The sequence below is a fragment of the Plectropomus leopardus genome, chromosome 10, assembly GCF_008729295.1.
Source record: "Plectropomus leopardus isolate mb chromosome 10, YSFRI_Pleo_2.0, whole genome shotgun sequence".
NCBI classification, from domain to species: Eukaryota; Metazoa; Chordata; class Actinopteri; order Perciformes; family Serranidae; genus Plectropomus; species Plectropomus leopardus.
Genome location: NC_056472.1, coordinates 12853359 through 12876082, shown reverse-complemented (window position 1 = coordinate 12876082; position 22724 = coordinate 12853359). Strand labels below are relative to the sequence as shown.

The 22724-nt window shown below is 37.6% G+C and overlaps 1 protein-coding gene across 2 annotated transcripts; it reads right to left on the bottom strand.

Moving 5' to 3' along the window:
* Window positions 1-3679: 3679 nt before the first annotated feature.
* Window positions 3680-22493, bottom strand: pou1f1 (POU class 1 homeobox 1). 2 transcript variants are annotated; one of them, XM_042494892.1, is made up of 7 exons: window positions 22408-22493; window positions 13694-13855; window positions 13289-13387; window positions 6483-6746; window positions 6149-6313; window positions 4774-4834; window positions 3680-4675 (listed from the first exon to the last, which is right to left on the bottom strand). In XM_042494892.1, the coding sequence occupies exons 2-7, from the start codon at window positions 13809-13811 to the stop codon at window positions 4435-4437; spliced, it is 948 nt and encodes a 315-aa protein (XP_042350826.1). In that variant the 5' UTR covers window positions 13812-13855; window positions 22408-22493; the 3' UTR covers window positions 3680-4434. The 2 variants fall into 2 exon arrangements, with proteins under 2 accessions (XP_042350826.1, XP_042350824.1); XM_042494890.1 differs by lacking the exon at window positions 22408-22493 and adding an exon at window positions 16736-17472.
* Between the last annotated feature and the right edge of the window lie 231 nt (window positions 22494-22724).

Below are 22724 nucleotides of genomic sequence, written 5' to 3'. Positions count from 1 at the left end.
TCAGTGTTCATTCATTTACCAAGAGCCGATTATCCACAGAGGTCTCCTCCTCTCCAAAACAAATGGACCAGTGGATTTTAAACTGGTAAAAACACTGACTAAAACAGTTTCATGTGAAAAAAAAAACCCTTGTGTTTAGGACACACACGGAGGGGCTGCAAACTACGGAGGCAGATGCATAAAGGCGGAAGCATTTTATGGAAGTTCACAATGTGGACCCAACTGCAGAACTGGTAGGTAGGTGGATTTAAACAAAAGCAGGCTTTTATGTAACTGAAAAAAAAAATCTCCAAACACACTGAGAAGAATTCAGGGGTGTCAAGAACATGGTGAAAAACATAAAGACAACACCACAAAACACAGTGGTGAACACAGACTGACGAGGAACAAAGAAAGATGCTTGGGTATATGTACACACTGGGAACTAATCACAAGAACAAGATACAGCTGTGGAAGGTGGACACAGGCAAGAGAGGGGAAACAGGGATTGACTAACACCGGGGGTGTGGCAGGGAACACACGTGTGGAGAAAACAAGACTAAAACAGAACAGGTGTGTAGGAAGATGAGTGACAAAAGACAGGTGTGAGAGAAAACAGGCGGGAAACAGACAGGAAGTAACTGAAGTCATGACCCATGAGGAACTTGACTTTTAAAGTAAAACAGGATATGAACTAAATAGAGAAATAAAGTAAACAAAGTAACCAACTGCCAATATAACTCCAAAATCCTACACACTGGACCTCTACTGGACTAACTACAAATTATTCACATTTCTACAGACCATTTCCCAATTTTATATTATTTAGATATTCAGATGTATTTCCTTTTCTTTTTTTTTTGACTACCATTCCAGATGGTCTTTGGTCCCCATTTATTTCCTCGCAAGTTCCCTAACAGCTTTCAATCTGCTAAGAAAGCCATCAGATTTTCATATCATACAGAAATACATAAAGGTAAACTGATCCAAATGTACAAGTATAAGAAATACTTGCCTGGTCCAAGCTGAGATGTGAAGTGTATGATTTGTTGAAAACCTGCAAAAAATCACCAGTATCTTTTAGCTCTTTGAAACCTGAGCAAATTGGCTTGATTTCATTCAAAAACATAAATATAGGGTTTTCTGTAGCTTTTTTTTTCTCTTTTTTCCCTAGCTTTTTATAAAATTATTTTAAAATTATATTTATTTATTGCAATTCATGAAAAATTGCTTACTAAGTTCTATATTGTTTTTTTTCATGTTTTTAAAAGACGCAGCACAAAAAACTGCTCCTTCCAGGTTTCATAGGGTTAAGCACAAACTACTACAATACAACCATTCTGCATCAAGATATATGTATTCAGATGTATAAGAAAGTGTGATTCCTAAAAAACAAACAAAGCAAACCACAGCGTTCAAAGAATACATGAAAAGTGAAGAACAACTTCAAGCAAGAATCTTCAATATAAAAAGTGTACCTTAAAGCACCTCTGAGACCAGTTCTAAGAAACTTCTTACAGTAGCTTTATCGTATTCAGCATATTGTGCCTATAACTTTCCACCTTACATCCTCAGAAGTGTGTCGGCAGTCGATGACCCTGCTACATTTATTTCCCCTGACAGCGCTCCGGTGAGACAGCTGCTCATGGATCACAGTGGAAACGGCTCGTTCCTGAATTAAGATGTCTTCTAGCTTTATTTATGGATCCCCGGTGACACGCTTGTGAAATGTTCAATTCATGCCGTACACACAACCAGACTCTCTCTCCTAATGTATGTATTCATAGGGCAATATAGTGACATTAGTAAAAAATGAGAGATGTAGCATGAAACATAACTCTCCTTTATTGTCAGAAAAAAATGAAACTGATTTACTTTTCTGTGGCTGGGAACTTAGAGACAATAACTCAGTACAGGTGCACGTTTTTGTATTAACCAGCTATTGCATATTTACTGGGTATTTTCAATAAGGAAGGTATTTCATATTTATCTGTCTTCCATTCATTCTTGCAGAGCTTCTAATTAGCTTTTCTATCTGTTTCTAGGCCTGGTGTTGGCTGAACATTGAGGCCTTGATTTTTTCTGAGAGGGAAGTTGTAGTTTCTTCACTTTATTAAGACGTTTCACATCAGTCATCCAATCCAGGTCAGAGCTGTGACTGGCTGATGTTCTCCTTTATAAGACACGTTGTCAAGGCAGCAACAACAAAAGCATAACATCATCAAATATGAAAAATTAAATCTCACAACAGTGAAACGTCAGGCCTCAGATCCATTTGTTGGTGAAAACATCAGAAAGTTTCACATATCCCTGACTTCAAACCATAAATCAAAGAGGCTGTACATAACAAAGTGGATCAATGTAATATATTAAGCATCAAGAATATTAGCTGTTGTTAAATATATTTCTTTTTTGACCACAGCTATTTTAATTTAAATAAAACAAACACTTTTTAAATAAGACTAAATAAGACTTAAATAAGTAATTAACGAGAGAGCATCAGCTCTAATCACAAATACACAAACAAATACAACCACAACACTAAGAGTCAGATGCAGATGTAAATGCAGAAAATTTCATCCACAAAAAAAAGCAAACAAAACAAAAAAAGAAAGCTAACAACTGTTTTTCAAAAGGCACATGGCAAATCTATACATGTGCTTATCTGCACCTATCAGTTACATTATATTTGATGTAATCAATATAGAGTGAGTATGCATATACTGTTGTGAGCAAGGCACAGGCCAGATTCACTGAAATACAGAAGTAGGACTAAGTCAATGTTTTGCAAATCACAAGAAAGTCTTAAGTCTTTGCACTCAAGACCAAAGTATGTCCAAAATCAAGACTTACAATTCCCCTTGTCAAGTCCTACGTCTTAAACTTTGAGTTACGAGTCCGAAACAAGTCATCATGTGCTCTTCACCATGTGCAGTTTTAACAGCAGAGTAATAATATATTAAATTTACAAAGATCATGAATGCTTATTAAAATTTGTGTATTTGTTAAAAAAAAAAGAGTTTGATAGAAATTGTTGTCTCTTGAGCTGTAATTTTCAACCTGCACGTTTTGCATAGCCTTCTGCATTTCTGTTTTTGTTGACCACATCATAGCTTTGGAATGTAATCAAAATTATCTGTAGTATACTATTTATTTTATTTTTTCCCAACTGGCACTCAGTAACATTACCAAATAGAACCAACTTGATTGGATGCTTGTAGATTGGTTCAAAGAAAGTGGATCAGGGGAAGTGTTGACTCACTGAGAATAAAGAGCATTACTATAATTGTAAATGTTTCTGCCTCAGAATTTAAAGTGTGCAGAGTATTCAGTGTATTGAGAAACAATTTGTTTACCCAACATAAAATTCAAGGCAGCCCAGACTCTATCTATTTTCAGTTAAAACTAATTAAGGTGATTTTGTAATTATTCAAAGCAAATGAACTTTTCCAGTCAAATAAACTTTATCTTAATTCAGTTGTACTTAAATCCTTTAGTTTACATGACTAACAGATTTCAATACAACTGAATTAAGAGCAAGTTTATTTGAAGAAAAAAGTGTATTTGCTTTAAATTATTACATATTTACTACTTAAGTTCAGCCAACTTAAAATATTAAGGGAGCCTGGACACTAACTTTTTAAAGATGAAACAACAGATTTATTTTTTTTTACAGTTTTAGTTAATTCAGGATTCTGGCATTATTTTTAAAAAGCATACTTTTAGTCATGGGCTTGGGGGAAGGTATCAAGTGTTCTTAAGTCAAAGTCACAAGTCTTTGTTGTTAAAGTCCAAGTCGAGTTGCAAGTCATTCTTGATTTCCTAAGTTGACTCTAAAATCATCAAATTTGTGACTCAAGTCTGACTGAAGCCGAAGTCGTGACTCTCTGTTTAAATGTCAGTTCATGGTAGCTGCAGCATAAAACCAGCAAATCACATGTAAATAGCAACCGTTTTTATCACAGTTTCAACTTCAAAAGAACCATCACTGGTTCACAGGACTGCTATTTCATGTTAATATATACTGAATAACTTCAAAGAATAATTTCTATTCAAGTAAGTGAGAAATGGCCTTTAGAAAGCACGCTGCAATAAGGGACGTCTCTTTAAACTAAACAAACGTGCTGTGTCTGTATCAAGTTACAAACTGACAATGACTCATGTTCTTACAGCTGCAGTATTTTTCACTTGTTGTTTTGTTGTCAGGCTGACCTTCACAGGATATAAATTATCATCTGAATGTTAAATCGATGAAATTGTTTCAAGTGCGTCAGCAGCTGCTTAATGCAGGGTGAAGGTTGTTTTTTTTTATTATGGGGTTTTTCAGTTTCCTATTGAGCAAAATTCTGGGTGAGTGATTTCTGTCACATTTAAAAAATAAAACATTTTCACGAGCTGGGGTCATGATGGAGCTTCCATGAGAGTGTACATGAACAAACACCCTCAAGCTGAACTTTACGCCATTGGTCTTTGTGTTTTACTCATCTGTGCGATGCAGTGTGGACTGAGTTTGGTCAAACAGGAGCTGAGGTTGAGGCTGGTTTTGACCCGTTTCTCTCTTTGGCGTCTGTTGCAGAACCAGACTCGGACCACCTCCTTTTCCAGATGGAGGCCTTTGGCTATCCGGGCTATTTCCTGGGAGGATGGCTTACTCTTTTCCACAAAACTGCGCTCCAGAGCTTCCTTAGCGCCCAGGCTGCAGTGAGAAAACGGGAAGATGAAAGAAGATGAACTCTACAAAATAAAACATCATTGTAAGGCGTGCATTGTACCTTTGCTCCTTATAGCTGATACCTGATAGTTGTTCTCCTTTTCCTTTTCCGTTCATTCATTCCTATTTTATCATTGTATAGGGCTGCAGGAAGGAAAAAAGAATGTTGTTACTGGAGGGAGAAAATCACTGTCACAGCTCACTCACATATGCATCATGTGATGAGGAGGTCTGAAGGCTAAAAGGTTGGAAACCACTTATCATAGACTAGTGCTTCTCAACCTCTTTCCTTTGAAGACCCCTTTTCTATCATTAACTAAACTGAACACACCTTAATAAGTGACACATTTTATGTATATTTCATATTATATTCAATGCATAACCATAACATTACAGACCACTTGATAAACTGCACAGCTAACCCAAATAGTGAACAAAAAAATGAAAAAAGTTTTATGCAATCCACTGTCTGTGTTATTTATAACAATCATACAAATTTAATAAGCTTTAAAATTTGACAAATTTGGTATTTTCTTCTTGCTGATGCTTGGCCATTATTGTATTAGCTTTTTAGTTGTTTTAGCTGCGTCTTTTTCTAATTCAGGGCAAGGCTAAATGAAAATGAATATAACCTGTGATCAGGCCTTGACGTGCCTTTATCCAAGGGGATTTTTTGTGTTGATATGTTAAAAAAGAAACATTAACAAAACAATATGATTTAATTTTCTTCCCAGAAATAAATGAAATGCTGAGATACTTTAAAAAATGTTCTAACTCCTCTTAAACTCAAATAGGCCTTGTGACCCTCCATGAAGCTTTGGTGACCCCTGGGATTGGAACCAGTGTCCTAGACCATGTACAAGCCAGTGTAAGATCCTCATATCGAGATACATCATAGTATTGCAATATATTGTGTGGCAAAATTGTTTTAATACATGCACACACAGTATCTTTGTATTATACACATTTATAATATCACAAATAAAATCAATCTTTCGTAGCTTACTAGAGTAATCAAATCTGTTTGTTCCATTGTACATTTCACTGCAGTAAGACTGACTGAAATGACAAAATATATCTTTAAAGTCAAATCTAAGATAAAACAGATGCTGACAAAGTTATTCTATGGGAAAATAATTAACAGTTGAAAAAAGTTAATAACTGCAACATATCACAATATTTGTTTTTGTCTGTCATTTTCAGTATAGCAAAACGTTTAGAATTGCAATAACATTGTATCGTGACTGAAGCATCTTGATAATATATGCTATCATGAGGCCTGTGGTGATTACCATCCCTGTAATATAGTAATTTCTTTCAGACCCTATCAGCCCTCAGAAGTGCATTTTATAACATACATTGACATATTTTAGCTTGCAGAGATGAACTATCCAGGTAAAGACTACCTTTGGATAAATACTCTAATGGGTCTTGATGGAGTGGATGTGTGTGACTCACCACCGGCCAGCTCAGCCTCGTCAAGCCATTTAGCTAGAATGGCCTTGAGTTTGCAGGCATTCTTAAAGCTCAGCTGCAGATTTTCAAAGCGGCAGATTGTGGTCTGGCTGAACTCTGAGCCGTGCACTGCAGCAAGAGCCTCGCCTACATTGGTCTGTGTGTAGCCTGGAGGTCAACATGAAACACAAATACTTTATAGATTACCCATGAGCAGAGGAGCAGCGAGGCAAGCACAAACACCCAGAAACATCTGTGGTAAGGTCTGTAATTGGTGCAGTTGGATGGTGGGGTCATTTTCACTTATCATTATCATCATTTTAGTGAATGCACTCACCAAGTTTGATCCTTCGTATTTTGAAGTCATTGGCAAACATCTCCAGCTCTCGGATCTGTGGGGAGTCCATGGCAGGGGCATCTTCTGGGTCCCTCATGTTCTTCCTTTGACCATCAGTTTTCATCTCTCCAATACTCGGGCCCCCAGGGGCCTCATCAGTGGGAAGGAGTGCCGGGGGCAGTGAAGAGAAACTATGGCTTAATGCACATGAACCACTACTTAGACCATGATCCGGAAACTTGTACAAGCAAGGAGTAAGAGACCCTGGAGAGAGAGGGAGAGAGAGAGAGGACAATTAGGTGGTAGGAGTCTCCAGGGAGACCGTCAGACTGTCTGAAGGGTGCTGAAAGCCGCATGGCTGTTATCCCCACACGTATCCTGACAGCCTTTTATTCCAAAGCACAAAAAAGTTTTGACATGCTCCTGCGATAACTACTAAGAATAAAAAACTGCTGGAACCTGCAGGCCAATATTTTTCATTTTTGTCAACATTTTGCTATGATGGCTAATATATAGCATTTTAAAAATAAATGTGACAATTCATATTCCCTCCTGAGGCCAAGGGTTATGTCCCACATAGACCATGTAGCACACACCACTGAAAAAGATAATCAGATTATTTGTGTGTTTTGATGAATGGGTCATATTTCCCTGTCCCAGTAGTCATCTCTGCAGTCTACCCATAATTTGATTAGCCCTTTCACATTGTTTTAATGAAATAGTCTTATTATATCACTGCAAAATGTTACCATATAATTTTTACTATAATTTATAGTGAAATATTACAGTTATATCCTGTAAAATCCTGGAAATAATCACAACATCTTGTATCACATTTTCACACAAATTTATTGAGAAATATTAAAACTATATCCTATAAAATCCTGGACATAATCACAGCATCTCCATATCTGCATTACTTTATCATTTTTATGGCAATTTATTGTGAAATATTACAGCTACATCCACTAAAATTTTGTAAATAATTAACAGTGTATAGTTCAGTGTGGCTACAAAAAGTCTTCTAGGTTTCTTATTCAGTGGAACAAAAAACAAACTTTTTTTTAAAACAGTTTTAATGTTTACGAGCTAATGTTTACAATTTTTTATTATTTATCTGCCAATCACTCGTTTCTTCCATTTGTTAGCGTTAATGACAGATTACTGCCAGAGTAACAGATGGGTGGATGACTAATTGTAATTTGGAATACGATGCTGCTCATTGCATCAACTCTGCACAGCTGCAGTGGAAAAAAACACAACTGCAATGATCAGCTTTATAAAAAGTCAAATTAATCATATCATCACACTGTGGGAACAGACAATAGGTGATACCTAGTTTGTTTGACAGCAGCCAAATACTAGCATCCATCCACTTTGAACTGGCCTGTGTATGTTTGTTTGCTTTTGACAGTGTTGACATTGCTGAAAATGTATCCATAATGGGCAATGCAACACTCCCCTCTTGTGTCAATGGGATTGTAGTGCACTGCAAACTATATCATATATCATACAACTGAATATACAGTGCCAGTGATAAGAGAGATGCAAGACAGGAAGTTGCAATGTAGAGGCCATACGCTGCTAATTTATCATGTACACCTGTGAAGCAAAGACATCACCCCACAACAAATCCTGCCTTCATGACTCTTAAAATGCTTTGTGTTTTTACTTTATGAAGGCTGTGGTTTGGTATTGTTGTACTCTACTAGTTGTATTGTTGAGTTTGAATCGTGCTTTACATTTTGTGATATTTTGTCCACCCCATAAATGGTTACTTGCAAAGAAGCTAATCAGCATTCACACAGGTTTCAACAAGGTTGTTGGCTAAACAACTCACTGACTTTGCTCAGGACAATGATATTTATATCTGTCTACTCAGCCGGTCAGGATGAGCCAGTGCAATCATACAACTCCCTGTTTATAATAAGCATAAGTAGCACATATTCAATAGTCTGTAAAAGACAGAGGGCAATATTAAAATGATCTACAGCTCAAAGCGCAAGTGCATTTAGGGCATATTCAACTCCACTTTTGCTAGTCATTATCTGGAGGCAAAGTAAGGTTGCAAAGGGCAAAGAGGGTTGTGTGTGACCCTTAATTAATCATAGGTATGTGTTTAAACTCTAGTTCAACAAATCAAGTGTCAACTCCCATTCTCTTTAAAAGCCAGGTGCCCCTGCATCTGGCAAACTGCTATTTACATGATGGATTTGGCAAACTGGAGAAGCAATGCAGTAAGAGCAATAATGTGACTGCAGCAAATATTGTGGGACATTTGAGCAGCAAAACTAAAAACTGTAGTTATAAACTTTTCAGAGGACAAACTTGTAATCGATGACATTACGTTGCTCCTTGTGTGAAAATGCACACACCCTCTCTCTTAAAAGGGGGTCGGACAGCAGCTCTTCTCTGCTCTCTGCTATGGTCAAATTTAAGAGAATTTTTTTTTTTTCTTATTCGTGTCATATTACTTCACACACAATGCATCCTTTAAATCTCAGGAAAGTACAGTCAGACTTTAGACCAGGTTTTTGTTGGTCAATGGCACAATCCCATTCCACTGCCACAGAAAAGCAATTTTCCAACAACCCTCACCTTATTTTAAGACCTACACACTGATGGGTGTACAAATAGGTGCAAGTGCAATTGCTACTTGCACAGCATGGGCACTAGCCATGAAAATGATAACTGCATTGGACTAAAACCATCAATGAAAGTTGTGCTGCTCTGTCCGCTGCTTTGTTCCAGGTGTAAGATTGGGCCCAGAGGTAACAACATTGCCCTAAAAGCTTCACCTAAAACTCTGACATGCCTATATATATATAGTCTTCCATAGCAGTGTTGGAGTCATTTTGGACTTTCCCTGGAGGAATACAGTGGTAGAAATTCCCCACCCCACCCCTGTACAAAATGGCTTGGTTCCAAAAATAGAAAGTCAAAAAGGATGCTGTCATTGACCCGCTGAATTGTTCAGATCTATACCAGCTGGAGAGCAATGTGTCAGATTTTGCAATAATGCTGTATGCATCAGTGATTTTCTCTTGTACTGAAGGTGTCAGGGACAGGTTGGCTCTCTTAACTCTATTTTTCAGTCTAGGAGGCAATATCTAGATACAGTCACCCATGGTTTTCAAAGCCCTTTCAATGGAGCTTCATTGTCTGATGTCTCTTGAATTACAGTTTATTTAAATACTGTAGTTGACATCAAGATCAGAAAGAGAGTAAGCTGCCTGTGAAGTATCCTTGCACCTTATTTGTTGAGAAGGGATTTGGGCAAAAGCTCTTCACCCCTGTGGACATCAACAGTTCGTTAAGGGCTTGGCTGATTCAGTGAGAGGCATCCTGTTATCCTCGCCATGCTGGAGAAAGAGAGAAGACTTTGCCTCGTTTGTGCCTGATGCCTGCACTGAAGTTCCCTGGAGAGTGTACATACAGCTATGCTATGGTGAACACTGCAGTTTGTTTGAAGACCATGGACCCTCCAGCTGCTGTACCATCTAGTGGCAGCATCAGCAGCTTTATTATTATTTTTTGTTATTTGCCCACTGAATGAGCTGAAAGCACTGACTTTTTATCACCCTATAAAGTCTGTATAGCAGCAAGTCTTAGCAAACAGTAGTCTATTTATCCAGCAGTTATGGCGTGGTAGAAGCATTTGTTTGGAGTCACGTTTCTAGCCACTGATGAATGTAAGTTCATATTCACTTTCATTTTAGTCTACACCAGCGACTGAGGAAAATGTCCGTCTGTTTAGCTGCAAAATACTGTGTACTATTCTTTGTTGGTCAGATAGTGTTAAGGTTTTAAAATGCATCAATTCTTTAATATTTCAATGCCATGTTTAAAATAATACAATCTTAATTACTTATACATTGGATAGTATTTAAAATACCGAAGCTATAAAACACAGATCTACAATCGGATTGTTAACCTAAGTTGTAATAACTATTAACAATTTTGCAATGTGTTGTGCTCAGTAACATTTTCTGCACCAGCTCTGTGTGCAGGTTGTTCATAAAAATAGAAAAGAATTATCAAATTGCACCTATAGGACTTTTCTTTTCTTTTCTTTATTTTTAACATTTTATTCATGTTATTTTTATGCTAAAAAATGTGACAGTTTTAGGTAGCTTACAGTGGGTTTAAACTTTAGAAACCTGGAGCCAAATCACTTTTTTCTGCTTTTAGATGCCTTTCACAAGTATTTAATCCTTTGAGCCCTCTGCAAAGTGCCATTTCTTGGGGAACATGGGGAAAAAGGAAATGGGCGACGTAATAAGAAATATTCCACAAATTGCAAAAAAAATTGTGGCTGAAGAAAACTAGCTCAAATAAGATAGGAGAAAATGTCTAGGGAAAAAAAGAAAAAGGCAAGGGAATAAACTCTATAGCCAAGTATTATAATTACATATTTTAAAATATGTTTTAAAATATGTATTTCCGTTTTCTTAATTTTTTCTATGTATTTATTTTTACTAATTTCAAGTAATCTCTTGTCCTTTTCACTAATTTCTTGCAACTTTAAATTTCTTCATTTGTTGCTGATTTCCTTATTCTTATTTTTTCGAAAGAAATAATACCTATTTTTACAGCTTTCAAAGGGTATACAGTTGCCTGCTGTGGCTGAAAATAAGGTTGATAAGGTAAAGGAGGCTAAAAGACTCCATATAGCTGAGGGGAACTTCTGAGTTGATAACTCTTTGTGGGTTTGTAATGCAAAAAACTTTCACATTATACTGAGTCATTTGATCCATTCTTAATATAAAAAAATAGATTAGTGCAGCTTTAAAAATGAAAAATGAAAGTGCCGATTTCATCTATGACCTTGTTCATAGGTCATATTACAGAGTTTTGTTTAATGCTACATATTAACTCTGTTACTGCCCTTTCATCTCAAATATCCTTCTGCCGAGTGCCGTTGTTGCCCACTTCAAACCTTCAAACAAGTTCCATTTTATGATTTATCAGGGGCCGATTCTCATCACATGCACACTTGATATGCCTCCTACTAAATTTCATTTAAAAAGTTTTCAATACAGTTCGTTTGTTAGTCTTCTAAGAGTTTATACTTCGCAATTTCAAGCTATATATCTAACATCCCTTTGTCCTTAATAATTTCTCCCATATACCATTTACCTTTCTTTTCTAAAGATGTGGACAAAAGCTGCAAACTAATGAGTTACAATTGTGTTACCTTCAATCCGTCAGTTGACAGTCCAGACAGTGAGTTCATTAAAGTGACAAATGACCTCCTGATGGTAATAAATGTGGCCAGCTGTTTCATTTTAATCTTAATGTATTTTAGCACAGTCTGTGACACTGCAGACCATACAATTTTATTAGACCATTTACAGGAGCAGGTCGATGTCACCGGCTCTACACTCCAGTGGTTAAAAATCCTACTTTTTAAGAATCTCTGTTGAAAGGAGAAGTCTTATTTCCTCTGTAAATGTTAATTGTTTTGACCCAGTGAGGTTACATTTTGGTCTGTGTTTTCTCCACTTTCAGTATATCAAACAAAACCACACTTCATACTTTCTTAAACACAAGACATTTATCAAAAGACATGCATCAGAATCCACTTTAGCAGTGTATTTATGTATGCTATTATGTGTACAGATCTTGGAAAAGATTGGGATTTTCTTTCTTCTTTTTTCTTTCTTTCTTGACTGGTATAATCATTGTACTATCATGTCATTTTAAAGGCAAAAAAATTGGTGCCTCATGATAATTATATTTATCCCAAGAAATTATGAATTGTTAGATAAAGGCACAGGCCTAATACTCCCTGAGAACTTGGTTTTAAGATTTAATATTTATGATTAAATTAGCCACAGTCAAATAAAAATGCACCATCACTGTGTGTTGAATGCTCAGAAAGTCAGCTAATCTGATAAATCAGGTTTGTGTGGGTATTATTTGATTAGAACTGATTGACAGCAGCCTAGCAACATGCGCAAAAAACCTGCCATCACATTTTAAATCAAATGTTGCTAAATCTTAATTGGTGCTTAGAGCTACACGACATCACCTCTTTACAACTGAATCCCACTTCAAAGCAGTGAGAAGAGCAAAAAAAAAACCATAAAGACAAAAGCATAAATACAGAAATCTTATGTGAAATAATCAAATCTGTTGCCAGAAAATGTGTATTATAAGAAGGCATCATGAAGGTAAGAACATAGATGTTCAATACAACCAAGTTAACAAAATCAGTAATTGCTCTGGCACAATAGCTTTCATAGGAAATGATGCAAACTGCTATAAATTACATAAAAACTGGCATTGTGTGATCAATCTATATGAAGCTAAATGTTGACTGTGAAAAATATTTTTGTCAGGTATATACAGACTGATGACTGACTTGAATCTGGCAATAGAATCTTGTGAAATGGAAAAAAAAAAAGAAGAAGAAAAAAGCAGAGAGTCTCTTCACACTAATACCATTCCCCCTGACAGTTTTCTCCACTTCTGTATTCATGTTTCTGCTCTCTCTGCAGGATTTGCAGGAAGTGGCAAGTCTTCTTTGACAATCATGTTTAACAAGTGCGCTAAAGAGCTCAAGCATTCGGCGAAGTAATCAAGACTGAAATTGATTTTAACTGGTAGCAAATTTTAAATTAAATGGGAATAAACAAATTGTCTATTCAATTTACTGGATTTAACTGCAGGCCAGGAGAGGGGGTGATTATGTATGACTGAGTATGCATGCATGTCTGTGTGTGTGTGTGTGTGTGTGTGTGTGTGTGTATGACAGAGAGAGAGAGAGATACTGATGACGAGAAACGGTATCCAATCATTACCTTGCAGTGGGTTTGTGCTGCCTACCATGTTAGGGTGAGGTACACCACATGTCTGAAGGATACGAGTCTGAGAAATACTGGCAGAGAGCATCTCCTGAGCTGCAGAGAGAGAAGAAAAGAAAAAAAAAGCGAGAGAGAGGCCCTTATTATTGTCTGCATAATTATAATTATTCTCATTCAATTCATAGTTGCTGTCAGCATAGGTATTTAGGTATATCAGTAAAGCTATCATCCATACCATCATCTGATCAATTCCATCCTCACCATTACTGCTGTCATCATCTGCACTATTTGCTTAATAAATGAATTATATATCTAATTATGAAAATTATCATTTGTTGATCGACTAACAGATAAGCTCCAGCCTTAGCAATAGTTGCCATAAAAAACATCACCACTACTCACCTGCCATCATGCCATAGGTGGCCTGCTGGTTGCTGTAGTGACAGGGGGTGACAGGGTAATGTAGGCCCGGCGGGGCGTTACCAAGAGCGTTGCCAAGGGAGGAGGTGGACAGGTGCATGTGGGAACGCTTGGAGGGCTGACTCAGGGACAACCCAGATGATACTGATAGAAACAAATGTGGATTCAATCTGACTGGAGAACAAAAGATCAGCAAACTTAGAACAGGACGGTGTTGGATCTGATCTGAGCACAGTTCAGACTAGAGTTTGACTAAAATGGGGTTTTGAAAACAATTATATTTTCAAACTGAAAGAGCTGCCATGAGATGCAATAATATCTTTTAATTTGATTTGAAGTGGTTTATGAAAGAAATATAGAAGTGCCTCTGAAATTGGATTAACTAAGGACGTGGAGTTTCTCATGGACACTGAATGCCCATTAACCCTTCAGAACCTGGATTGAAATCAGTTTGCCTATGTATTCAGAGGCCTCCCACAAGCTATTTAACCCTTTGAACCCTGAGAAAATTTATTGCTTTCATCTCTTTAGAAAACATGAAGAAAAGGCAGTGAGCAACTTGGCAAGAAATGCCCCACAAATTGCAAGAAATTAGTAAAAGGTGACAAGAAAATGATCTGGAAATTAATTATTTTATTAGAAAATTGTGGAAAAAAAAAAAACTAGAGAGAGATGTCTAGAAAACTGTGTTTACTATTAATACAATTATATATTTGGAATTAGTTTAGAATATTTTTCCAGGTCATTTTCTTGTTAATTTATTTATTTTGTTTTTTTTCCCCCAATGTAATTTTCCTGTTTCTTTTAACTAATTTCTGTCTAATGTGGGGTTTTTGTTAAGTAGCTCATTGCCTTGTTGCCATGTTTTTGAAATAAATCAAAGCAATATGCTCAGGTTTTTAAAGGGTTAAAGATATTTTAATACAGTGTAAATCATTGTGGCTATCTTAGTTTACTCATGAAAAAAGCTCCATTTTATCAGATAGACAGAAATATAAAGACAATGACTGCTAACGAGTGAGTTTTTAAGGCAAATATCAGCATGTAAGTCTGGTGCAGTGTGCTGCAGATGTGAGCAGTCTGAGTTAATCACATTTATTCCTCAACTAGACACTGGAGAGAAATGTCAGCCAGCGTAGAATTGGATGCTGGTACAGCTTCAAGCTTCTTTGTAAATACAGTCTAACACATATCACACCTCACACAACCTTTCAAAAAAGTGGTTTGAAATGAACCTATGAAGAACAGCGGCAAGCCGAAACATATGCTTCTAAAACCAGGGAAATTAACCTCCAGATCTCAGCCGATTTTTATTATGACTCTGTGTCCCAGCTAGATAAAGACTCCTCTTTAAAACCCTTCTTTTTGTGGATGCTCTTTTCTGCTAAGTGTATTCAAATATAGTTGAACATTGCCCTGGTCATGTCCTCTGCTAATTACATAATTATTCATGTATTCATCTTTTTATGCAGCTTGGTGCTCACTTGAAGCACTAATGTGTTGAGATGCGCTCTGAGTGGGTATGGTACCACCAACACTCACCATTTCTGTGTTCTCTGTGTCATGTATGATGATTTGACCAAGGCTTATGAAGTTTTGTTAATTCATATTTCAGAATTTTACTTCTTTAATTATTACAAATTTCAATTAATTTCCATTTGTTTAGATGGCCACTGGACAGAACACAGAAAACAAATATTGGCCAGCAATATTCCTCAACTACAGTACTGTCTGAGCAAAAAAATCAGTTTTCAAGATATGTTTAACCTGCCACTATTTAATTGTATTGCATGACTATTAATGTTCTGCATGATCTGATCCAGTCTATTCTAAGCAATAACAAGCAGGCACTAAAACCCACAGGAAGTTTTCTCCACAATGCTCCATCATGAAAAAGACCTTGGGGAGTTTGCCATACTGATAACATATCCTCAAAGCAATTATCCACTGAGTAGAGACAGCTGGGCCAAACCAGCTGATTAGATACATTTACATAATTTGAGGTTGGCTTTGAATAAATGTATTTTTCAATCCATTTCACCCTCCCAATTCCCTGAAAACACAACTGTGCCCTAAAAAGGAAGTATGGGAGGGCTGAGTATCGCCGGGTCAATTAGAGGTCTATGGGAGCAACCTGTACACGAGACATCAATCACCTGCAGCACCTATGGGACTTCCTATACAATCAATAGTGTAGTCAATGTCAGCACAAGTAAATATCACTGTGTCTTTGCATTGCCTCACGAGACTCAAGTGGAAAATTGAAGCAGCTGTTAGAGGCCTGCCTTCCTGCAGCTAGGAGCTAAGATTGTGGAACTATGAGGGTTATGGTGTATATTCATACATTTCCACTTATTTTATGAATCTGAAACCCTAATTTTTGCTCAACAAATTCGGCAAAGATAAAGCACACCAAAAGAGAACCTCACAAACTTATATACTATAAAACATCAAACAAATAGGAGTTGCTCCACATTTTGATGAATAAACTGTCTCAATTACAAGCCTGGTCTGGTTGCCCTGCAATTCACTTTTATAGAAGTTCTATGGATGTGTAAAACCGGGTTGTTAGCTACCCTGGAGATAACGTTAGTTAGATGCTTGGATCAGGCATACCTATAACGCCATATATACATATATATATATATATATATATATATATATATATATATTCAATTTGGATATGCTACACACAGGTTAGCTTGGTTCTTTACATTTCAGTCATTCAGTTAATTTTACTGAATCCATGTGCACCAAAGAAGACAGTAATACTGACACAGCAAAGAAGAGAGATGAAAAAAATATAGGTCTCAAGCTAAAAATTACGTTTAAATAAACACTGATTGTATTTCCCATCTTTACTGAGCAACAGTTTTGTGTGAAAGGAATTAAAAGCCCATCTCATAGACATCTGACCCAAACATAAGCCTGTTGAGTTCAGTGAGTTAAGCAGATAATAGCCGGGGCTATGAATTAAAGTTTTATGGTACATGTAGAAGAGAAGACCTGTTGAGCCCAGTTTACCTGCAGAAACCATGCTGTGAGCGTGGGAGCTGGCTGGCAGGCAGTCACCACTAGAAGCATGGTGCATGAGGATCGGCAAGGGTGAGTCTGCTGCAAGTGGGGTGAAAGAGTCAGCGCTGAACGCCTGGCATGCCATTCTTCTCTCGAAAAGGTCCCAATGGTACACTGAAGATTGACGTGAACCCTTAACTTGTTTCTTACTTTGCTCAGCCTTGTCTTGCTTTAATTGGTCTTGTCTCCCATTGCTTTCCTTGTCTAGTGTCTTTTCCTTGTCCTCTTGAAATCTCCTTTTTCCCAAGTCTTGTTATATGTCTTGTCTCAACTCGTCTCGACTTTTGTCTTCATCTCATCTTCTTTGGCCTTCTCTTGTTCTGCTTCTTTCACTTCCTGTATCGTCTTCTTTTCTTTTTGCCCTAATTCAGCCAAGCAGAGTTCTCACTTTGGTCACTTGGGAATATGCAGGTAGAAAACTGCAAAGCGTTACCTTTTTTTTTTCTTTTTAAGGGAAATGGATGTCAGCACTTCAGCCAGAACTCTTCACAGTTTACGGCACACCTGTACCCCACAGCCAAGACTCTCGAAGATGAATAGTGATGAGCTTCAGGTTCAAGCCACTATCGCTGATATGTCTGCTCAAAGTATTTCTCAACTCTTGAGCTCTCTCTCACTGAAGACTCTGCAGTGCATGTCTCTGTCTCTTTTTCTATATTATACATGCAGGTAAGCCAGTATCTGTCATTCTCTCAGCATTTTACCATCCTTGTCTACTGCAGGTATTTATATCCCACCCACCTACGACCAACCAGCCCTCTCTCGACCTATGAGGCCCCCTATTTCCGATCAAGCCGCTCACCCCCCACCTACCAATCCCATGTCAGTGTTGTTATTACTTGTGTTCGCCTGCGTTCTCCTCATCCCGTTTCCAAATCCAGGATTAGGGTACAGAGCGGCTGAGAAACCCGATCCCCTCCTCTCCCCCTCTTGCTGCCCCACTCCCTGATTATTGTTTTGTAGTTGCAACAACAGAATAAAGTGAATGCTAAGAGTGCTCATTAAAATAACGAAGAGTTTTATGTCATAATACAGCAGATAATGTGGTGTGGCATGAAGCGTTACCGCAAATTGTCTCAAACTGATATCTTTCTTTTGTGTACCTTCAACCAAAAATCACTTGTTTTACCACAGACATTTAATTGCCTTGCAAGAGCTTTTAAGTGTGATCACGTAGCGTTATCTCAGGGTGAGCCAGAGAAAAGGTTAGTATTATGTCCGTATGGTGTCCATATTGTATTGAATGCAGAGCGCTCCCGATAAAGACAACAGGTCTCATCAGGGAGGATAAAGGTTAATCTGATGAGCGTGGCCACCATGTGCACTCTGTTGTGTCTGTTTGTGTTTGTGTTTGTCCTGGGCTCTGCTTCACTATTGTTGATGTAGGTGGGCAGCAGGTGGAAAAAAGCTTGTGGGTGGCAGGCACGATTCGACTTGCTTAAGCATGCAGTATAAATTTGGACTGGATGCACTCTGTCCTTCTGACAATGCCTCACTCTCAAAGCAGATTTTGAACAAAACATTTTCAGTGTGGTTGCTGAGGTTATTCATTCACTCAAAAATGCATGTGTTAAAACGGCCAAGTTGAAAAGGTCTGTGGACCATTTGACACATTCCCATATAGAAATAATCTTAAAAGAAATCTGTTTATCATGGCCAGCATGTGTCACATTTGTAGGCATCAAAATCCAAATCTAAATCCAAATGCTGACAACGTCAGAGTAACTTCTTCCATCTCCCCTTCAATCTGCATCCTCGATCGATGAAAGTCTCAAATCAGCTGTTTGATTAAACAAAACGCAACAAGAATGAGTGCCGATAAAGAAAGCCTTTGTGACAAATTGCACGGCAAATCAAAATGGACTTTGAAAAATCTCATTTTCACCCGAGCAGGTTTGAAATAAACAGACGCAGAATTGCCAACATTAAGAGGAAAACTGAATGTAATGGTGTGTGACAATAGCGAAAAAAAAAATCTCACCAGTACCAGTATCATCCTTAAAATACTTCTCTCTCTTCTTTCATTTCAGCCAACAACTCCCACTCAGGGTAAAGACCATCTTCCCAGCTGGCGAATGCAGGCTTATTTTTGCACATAGAGACTGAACCACCTCTGTTTTATATCAATCTGTGCACTGGTGTAGATCTCCCAAAATTTTGCAGCAGATGATTAAAACAATCCTTCAGAACTTTACATGAAAAGATCAGACTAATGATTCTTCAGAATTGCTAAATTTGCAGACCAGTCTTACATGTAAAAAAAAAATGGATGGTGTAACAATCTCAAGGTTGACGCAACCGTTCATGTAGCCACCACATAAATACAAAAAAGTAGACTATGATTGAGAAAATTTACCTCCAAATTATCCCCTTTAATTTTTATATTTAACTTCTGACATGGTCCAGTCAGCGTTGCCTCCCTCTGAAATGAGTAATATAGTAGATTTGTTTGATACAGAGACTGGTTATGGATATATGCTCAGGCTATTCTCAAAAATGTTTGTACGTTTTCCTATTAAAAGTAATGCACCATCATTTGTACATATCCCATGTATTCTGAATGGCTACCATACCGTTACCAATATGGTGACAGGAGTAAACAGGAAAGCACTCGAAAGCCATCCTGGAAGGAGGCGGGTTGGGGTGACTTTCCCTCGGGAGCTTCTCCTTTGAGTGAACTTTTAGTCATTTTAAGGTTCCGCCTCAACATGTGTCTTTTCCTAGACCTAACCACAGTAACTTTACCTGCCACAAGCCAACCTCTGTTGGTTTACGTATTACGTATCAATTACCTATCTGTTCATTAAGCATGTAACGTCATCTATGGGGCACTAATCTGTAGGACATCATATTAACTGTTTTGTGTGCATTTTTGTAGGATATTATACTAACAGTTCTATGAGAATGAGTTGATATATTATCCTCAGTTGTTTCACTTTAATATATTAACTTGCTGCAGACAAGCACAACAATATTTTGTTATTACTACAAATAATATCATTAGTTTTATTGGAGATTGCTATTGTGATGATATTCTAAATTAATTAAGAGCTGACTCCTCTAAAATTCAGGAAGAAACACATACACACTTGCATAAAGTGAAATTACATTATCACAAAAAAAGGTCAAATGTTGATAATATGTTGAATTTAATTTAATCGTTTATCAAAAATATTAGCAAATGTAGGCTGTTAAGATCAGACTTGTTAGGACTGAATGTGCTTTTAGACAAGTAAAAAAAATGGATAAAATAGATAATCAAAGGGTGAGGGAGGGAGTGGAAAAGGCAAACCTTTCCCATGGATAGAGTACATATAAACACACACACACACACACACACACACACACACACACACACACACACACACACACACACACACACGGATGCACATAAAGAGCCTAAACTTAATTAGTGAAGAGACCATGAGTCAAAGGGGTTCTCTTAAAGCACCTGCCCTAACTCGCCATCCTCTTCTCCCACTCCCCCTTCACACACACACACACGCACACACACACACACACACACACACACACACACAGATGCATGCGTGCACTCAAAAACAAAGAGAAATGCGATGTTCCAATGTTGACAATTGGACTGTTACTCTAATCTTTAAAAAATCTTAAAAAATAAAAACATATTGCTACAACAAGCACAAAAACAGAAGCAAGCCCAGACCTTGCCCACCACACACACACACACACACACACACACACACACACACACACACACTCCAAAGATTACTGATCCACCCACCAATGCAGTGGGAACAGAGTGTGGTGACACATTCTCACAGGTATCACATCCATACATACAGTGTACCAGGTGGGCTGTGTGTGTGTTTGTGTGCATGTGTGAAAACAAGATGGCACAGCTTAGGGGGTTTATAATGTAACTTGCCAAAACTGTATGCGTGTGTGTGTGTGTGTGTGTGTGTGCGCGCATACATGCGTGAGTGCTTAAAGCAATGTCCTGACCCTTTACACCACATAAAGTTTCAATAAAGAAACACTCAGGCACATTTTGGCTTAAATGTAATTGACTGCTCATTACCACTTTAGCAGCATTTTTTTTTTAAAAAAATATCATACTCAGGAGGTTATCATCTATCATGTACTTTCAATTAAGATTGAATTTCCTGTGGACAATACTGAAAAACATTTGTGCAGACAAACATAATTGAGCATTTTACCATTATTCCAATTTTCAAACCAACCTTCATATTTTTTGGATTTCAAGAGGAGTAAGTAAAAACTTTAGACACGGCATTATTGAGAGGATTGCACCAAAACTATTCACAAAACTAGTAACTATTACAGTTTTTTGAGCTGCTAATGCAGTGTAAAGCAAAAAAAAAAAGTGTTTTCCAGATGTCAAAGATCTCTCTCAGCCAACAAAACCAAACTGACTGCAGCTTTGTGCTTCTGAGTATTTTCTGAGCATTTTACTTGAGAAAGAATTTCATGGCTGAGTGTGGGTGTGTGCATTTTCTTTTAATAATACACAGCGAACTTTGTTGATTGACCCTATGCCACTTCAGCAAATTCTTCAAATGGCCAACCTTGAATAAAATTATCAGCACCAGAGCTCATTCTCCAGCACTGCTTAACATTGAATTTAGTCAGAACATCCCTGTTTTTACCCAACTGAGCCATGACAGAGGGGAAGTGGGAGTGAAACTGAGCACTGAAAATGGCTTTTGTCTTGTTTTTGAATTTCTGCACCCATTCATTATGCAGGGGTGAACTCTGAGTGAGGTTTGTTGGATGCTTGAATCCATCATAGCAGAGGTCAGCACTTCTGATGAATATCAAGCGTACCTCATGCACCACTCCGACCACCATCTGCCCAAAGCTGTGCCTCACTTACCGGCCGCGGCATAAACACTGGCCGAAAGCATCCGAGAGGGCTAATTTCATCAACATATTCAAAAAACCCTGTTCCAACAGCAAAGGTTAACCATCCATAGGAGGAAACAAGAGCAGCTTCTGAATCTGCTTGTCTGTCTCTTACAGATTACTATCTCTCTTCATTAAGTAAATGTCACATCAAATATCTGGTTAAAGGACATTATCCCCACGTTAATTCACATCCCTCAGTTTAGTATAAAAGCACCACTTCACCTTATTGCAAAGTGTTTTTGGCAATCTTTTTAGATTCTGTTTTTAGGGAATATTTTTTATTTCTTTTCTGAGCCAATACACAAAATTAAGTGACTTTTGATAAAAAGATGTTGCGGAGAAAATGAGTTATATTTCTTTAGCTCTTTTCAACAAAGTCTCATTTCCCTCTGCAGTACAAGAAGAAATACCATGTGGAGGGTTTTCAGTCACACAAAGTCGTCATTATGTTCACCCTTAGCCTTGTTTGAACAGGGCTAGGCACTTAAATTAGCAACTAACCTTTGATTCACAAGAAGTGCACCAAATCTTTTCTCTTTACAAATCATCCTCCATAATTTGTATCAAAGGTTCTATACAAGGTATAAAATGAACAATCCAATTTGCCATCAAAGGGTTTTGAATGTCCTTGCAAAACACCAGTCAAAAATCAAATACATGCATCCCCTAAAGTAAAGAGATTGAAAAAAAAAAGAAATAAAATGATTGCATAAACCTACTGTGAAATTCCAGCTGGGAATTCAGTTTCCTCCATTTCTCTTGAACCCAACAGCCACATTTCAGCTGCTGAGCCTCAGCCGTGAGCACACACTCTCCCTTTGTTCCTCCTGAGAAACACACAAACAATATTGGACTTGCTAAATATATTTATTGCACAGCATGCTGAATGTTTAAAGAGACTTTTATTTTACAATCCATATACAGTTGTGGCGACTGGCCGAGCTTCGCCCTCTGTCTTTACATAGTCAACAGTGCCGCTGGCTTACTGCTCTTTGTGACTCTGTTCTTGTCATGTTTCTCCTCTGCTCTTTGCAGC

Excerpts from the sequence above, each read along its gene's own strand:
- pou1f1 (XM_042494890.1), bottom strand. The coding sequence starts at position 16,871 with ATGGCATGCCAGGCGTTCAGCGCTGACTCTTTCACCCCACTTGCAGCA. Across the intron at positions 6,747-13,288 it reads CAGCACAAACCCACTGCAAG|GGTCTCTTACTCCTTGCTTG; the intron begins GTAATGATTGGA and ends CTCTCTCTCCAG. Across the intron at positions 4,676-4,773 it reads AAAAGGAGAACAACTATCAG|CCTGGGCGCTAAGGAAGCTC; the intron begins GTATCAGCTATA and ends TTCTCACTGCAG.